This window comes from Corvus brachyrhynchos, unplaced genomic scaffold, assembly GCF_000691975.1.
Source record: "Corvus brachyrhynchos isolate BGI_N302 unplaced genomic scaffold, ASM69197v1 scaffold191, whole genome shotgun sequence".
Classification (NCBI taxonomy): domain Eukaryota; kingdom Metazoa; phylum Chordata; class Aves; order Passeriformes; family Corvidae; genus Corvus; species Corvus brachyrhynchos.
This window is the reverse complement of record NW_008236487.1, coordinates 225,575-230,682: the sequence shown is the minus strand read 5'-3', so window position 1 is coordinate 230,682 and position 5,108 is coordinate 225,575. Positions and strand designations below refer to the sequence as shown.

The following is a 5,108-nucleotide window of genomic DNA, read 5'->3' as shown; positions in this document are numbered from 1 at the left end:
GACTCTGCTCTCTCTGGGCTGCCAGCACAGGACAGAGCCCTGCGCTCATGCTGGAGGAGACCCATGTGGATAAGTTTGGACGGGCTGACATTTCATCCCAGTAGGACCACTTGTTCCAGCACGTGAGCAACACAGGAGTCAAACACTTGGCCTGGACTGACTGACGCTTGTGTTTTTGCTGGTCAGGGCTATGTGTTTGGGGAAGGACATGGCACAGCCGGGCTGTGGGACATGCATGAGCCCTTCTGCCCTAATCATCCATCACTGTAGAGAGACGGGATTGTAGGTGGGCTGAATCCTCAGTGGGATCATCTTGCTTGTTTTTCTGTTTCTTGACTGTGGAGAAACCTCCGTGAATCTGGCTTGTCCTTTCTGAGCTGGAGATGAAGGACCTCACTTTTCAGGTAAGAAGAAATAGCCAGTGTGGTCTGCTGCTCCTTAATCATCTTACCCCAGGTATATGAAATATGAGGTGTGACCATCCAGCTGCAGTATCACTCCAGAACTGTGGCAACAGGAACAGGGAAAAGAGCACAGGGAGAGCAGGATATATAAATACTTTTTAAAGACAGCAGCTTACCTACTGTTTTTTGTCTACAGAAAAAAAGAAGTGAGTCCAAATGGCTTCTGCTGAGTCCAATTTGTTATGTCTCCAGGTATAGCTAATTATCCTGACTTAGCCCAGCTCTGACTTCTTCCTAAGGGTTTTGGTGCTATTTCTTCTATTTTGATTTATAAATTGTCTTTATCTTAGTTTCCTTCTACATGTTCTGTATAATCTTTTTCTCCCTGCCTCAGTGAGGAGCCAGGAGCTGGTGTGACAGTGCTATCACAAGGTGTAGGATGGAAGTGGGATCTGTCAACCAAAACCTTTGCTCTGAGAGTCTTGCAATGGTCTCTTCTGGCATCTGCCTCATGGGCTATGTGAAATGGTCTCTTCTCCCCAGAAACCATTTTCATGATGCCACTTACTGCTGGGCTTACTGCAACCATCCTTGGGCTAGAGGAGTTGTGAGGCTCGGTGTGGGCTCCATAGCTCAGAGGGTTTGGTTACACACTTCATCCCACAGCAAAGGGACTTCTGGCTTCTCCACTGACTTATCAGAAAGAATTACAGTTATTTCCTGGTTCAGCCATTCCCTTCGCAGTTGATAGAGTTTTTCTAACCTCAGTGATGAATTCTGTGGGGAAACAAAATTCACCTGCTGTAACCATGGGATGCCTACTGTAGTATGCAGGAGTCAATACTGCCATTGAGCCAGGACTTGGGAGAGCATGTCCATCTAGGACACTTCAGAAACACCAGTTCACGAGTCCCCCAAGCATCCATGGGAAAAATAGGTATTCTTTGGCTAGGAGACTAGACTGCCAATAGTGAGAATCTCAAGCAAGGTCAGCTTTAACTGCTAGAGCATGACACCTCTTTACAGCATTGATTCATTTCCTGATATACCCATTTTGTTTTTCTTTTTGTTTGTTTGTTTGTTTTCCAGTGTTTGCATCTATGAATGTTTTTGTCAACAGATGTCTGGGAGATTGTAGCACTGATCACCCTCAGGGCCCCTGGTGAGGATTAAATTTGTCTCTGCAAAATGGGCTGAGAAGTGGGTGAGAGCAAACCCCATGCCAGTCCTGTATTCTGTACTGGCTGAGGGCAGATGCCGAGGGGAGAGAATAAAACCAGGAAAAGCATGGAGTGTTATTTCCTTGGAAGAATCCCTCAACCTTCAACAACTTCCAGCTCAGGGTTTTGCAGAATTGCAGTAGTAGCTCCTGGTGGATTTTCCTTCCATTATTTACCTCCTTAATTTCCTTTCCTGAAGTCATAAGCTCTTGGCATCCAGCATGTCCTGCAGTGGGGAGTCTTGCTCCATAGCTGCACATTTTCTGGAATATCACCTCTTGTTCTTTTTGAACCTACCACCTGCCAGTCACGGTTTAATCCCGTGCAGTTCTTGCGTCAGAACTGGTGAATACTTGTATTCTATGACACTGACACATTTATAGGCCCCTGCCAGCTACCTCTTCCACAGAACAATGTATCCTGTTTTATTTATACTCTCTTCACGTGGAAGTTGCTCCACACTTTTAAGCAGCCTTTTGGCTCTCTTCCATGCCTTTTTCTGACTTTTCAGGAAGGGAGAACTGCACTTATTTTTCAAGACACGAGTGCAATATTGTTTTAGAGACAGATGTAGTAACATAGCCTGTTCTTGCTCACTTTCCAAATTGTTTTAGTGTAATGGTTATATACTTCATAGGGCCTAAAATCAATGCAGGTATTAATTAATTTTTTTTGTCAGACTCATCCAATTAATCGTCAGGACTTTGGAGTCCTGGCTGAGTGGGATTTCAGTGGTTCACAGGCTGGCTCTAGGCACTAGTGAGCACCAGCTGAATACACATGCAACGTGGTGCCCAGGGAGGAGCAGAGCAGAGCAGCGATTCCCTTGCCAGATGTTGCAGGTGCAGAGCTGTGAACACGGCTGTGTTGCTGCTGTGGTGAGGGATTAAGGCATGGGATTGCCAAGTGGAGCACATCCATTGTGGAGGTGCCACTGCAAAGCTGTGCCTGGCTGGCTGGGCCACAGAAACTCTCCGCTGGCTCTGTGGCTGCTGCACTCAGTTTGGGGCCCCAGACCTGGGAGCTGTGGCACCTTCATCGTGTCCCCCTCCACTGTCACTCAGATGGGACAGATATGTTTCTCTGCCTGAACTGCTCTGTGGTGGGTCACCTACAACCTGTTGTTTTGCTGCATGCCTACTGGTCCCAGAGCTCCTCCTGCAGAGCCCTGGGATGAGAAGCAGGTAAGATGAGAGTTGAGGGATTTGTTACGTACTGGTAACAACCAAGTCTGACACATCGCATTGACACAGGACACCTTCCTTCTCTCCTTTCTCACCAGGAGCTTTGCCCAGTGCTTCCCATCTTGTCTTCACGTGGCCAGGGCAGAAACTGCCTTTCCTGCTCCTCCAGCCCCTCAGCAAGAGTGGACATACTTCTGAGTCGCCATGGGCAAGATGGACAACACCTCCGTGGAGCTGAATTCTCCCTCTGAGGTAAAGCAGGCAGCCCTGGAGGAGCCAGAGCCCATCAGCCCTGAGGTTGTGAGCACCAAGAAGAAGAAGAAGAAGGAGATCCCAGACAGAGGTTCCTGGAAGGGGAAATTTGACTTCTTGCTGTCCTGTGTGGGCTATGCTATCGGTCTGGGCAACGTCTGGCGCTTCCCTTATCTCTGTGGCAAGAATGGAGGAGGTGAGAGAAATGCACAGTGAGCAGCCTTGTTCCTGAGCAGGTTTTGGTTTGGTGTGGGTCTGGGCAAATGGGTGGTCCTCCAGCTGAGAGCTCTCCCACATGATGGGAATTATAAAGTTGTCTGGAGACAAGTTTCTATGACCTGTGGGCTTTACTAGCAAGTGCAGGCTGGGAAGAAGTAGTCCACAGAAATAAAACAATCAGTTTGAGTTCTGTCGCACTTCTGCTGTCCAAATTTGCAGGGCTACAAAAAAAAAAAAGTCATGTGGGACCTCATTTATTTACAGGGAGGGCTATGCACAAATAGACACCCAGTTGGATTCTGGGGCACTTCCAGAGAAACCAGTTTGCATCTGTTGAAGGTGGGGTTCTCCTCAGTCCAGTGTACTCTCAAGGGAATTCTCCCTGCTCAGCTACACAATTTCTGCACATCTTGGATCAAGTCAGAAAACACACTTCTGTGCCTCAACTCCCCTCTAAAATGGTGCTATTTCTTCAGCCTTGTCAGGGACATGCTTTTGTGGAGGGGAGTATGGGCTGGTGTCAGTAAAGCAGAGGCTTTTTCTTCTCACTCCGTGCCCAGCTCTCCCATTGCTTGTGCCTGTTACTAAAACTTCCTTCCATCTCCCCTCTGAAGAGCTGCTCACTTCCCTGAACCCTTTTACAGACTTCCCACACAGGTCCAAACCCCTTTTCCTCACCTTCAAGGCTGTATATATAATTTTAGCTTTGCCTGCTAGTGTTCCCACATTGCTCTTTGCTTCCCTCTTAGCTCTTCCCAGCCTGGAGCCCCCGTCCCAAGTGCCACATTCATTCATGCTGCTCTGAGGGTCTCTTCTCAAGTTTCTTCTCCATGTCTTTTTTATTTTCCTTTTGCCTTTGGCTCTCATGACGCCTCATATCACTAGCCCACTTCTGCTGTCTGTGTCACAGGTGGTGTAGGATGCTTTTCTCCTCCAACCCTGGAAAAGAGGAGAAGGGTCTTGCTCCCTGAAGAACTGTCCATTTAACTTCATGGCATTTAAGGGTATCTAGGCCCCTTCTCTGAAGCATGTGGAGTGAGTCTGAACAGGAGACCAGAAAGTTAGCAAATTTGACAAGATTTCTAACTGAATTTGTTGTTTTCATAGAATTGTAGAATCATAGGATGGTCTGGGTTGGAAGGGACCTTAAAGATCATCCTGTTCCAAACCCACTGCCAAGGGCAGGGACACCTTTCGCTAAACTAGGTTGCTCAAAGCCACATCCAACCCGGCCTTGAACGCTTTCAGGGATGGGGCATCCACAGCTTCTTTGGGTTTTGTGGAAAGGTGGAAATGTGCAGCCGAGTGAGGTTTATGGGATCATCCAGGCCTGCCCCGAGAGCCTGTGCCGCCAATGCCAGAGCCACGGTGCAGGTTTGTCGTCTTTGTCTAGCCCCACTCTGACTGCTAGCTCTCCCCATGGAACATTTCCCCCACGGCTAGGTCCCAGCACTGCTTGTTAGCCAGCGTCTGCCCCGTGGTTGCTGTGTCATCTCAAGTCTCACACCGGCTCTGTGCTGCCCGTGACTGTCTCCTCACACATAAAGGTGGAGATGACAATGCCTATAATTAGATGAGGGGTGTTGTGAAGCTAAAATCGATCCTACATACAAAGTCAGCCGAGAACCTAGCAGAGAGGGTGCTGTAGAGGTGTGGAGCACTATTATTAGCATTAGCAATGGCACACGGGGTGATCTCTGCCCTGGCAGCCGCGGGCACGCAGAGGGAGCAGCCGGCTGTAAGCAGAGACGCCAGGCAGGTGAGATGCGGGAATCGGTGCCTGCCTGCTCCCAGACCCCCTGCCTCCCGTGCCGCTTCGTACCGTTCGC

General features: G+C 48.8%; 1 protein-coding gene across 6 annotated transcripts in view; it reads left to right on the top strand.

The window, feature by feature from the left end:
* LOC103624681 (sodium- and chloride-dependent GABA transporter 1) overlaps positions 1-5,108 on the top strand; it is a 35,149-nt gene that overhangs the window by 6,204 nt on the left and 23,837 nt on the right. The window contains exons 1-3 of one of the 6 annotated variants that reach the window (XM_017726217.1): positions 9-404; positions 1,494-1,566; positions 2,907-3,256. In XM_017726217.1, the coding sequence (XP_017581706.1) occupies positions 3,013-3,256 (244 nt within the window). In that variant the 5' untranslated portion in view covers positions 9-404; positions 1,494-1,566; positions 2,907-3,012. Of the gene's footprint in view, positions 1-8; positions 405-1,493; positions 1,567-2,701; positions 2,809-2,906; positions 3,257-5,108 lie in introns of those variants that run through there. The other 5 variants (XM_017726216.1, XM_017726218.1, XM_017726219.1 and 2 more) reach the window with 5 other exon arrangements.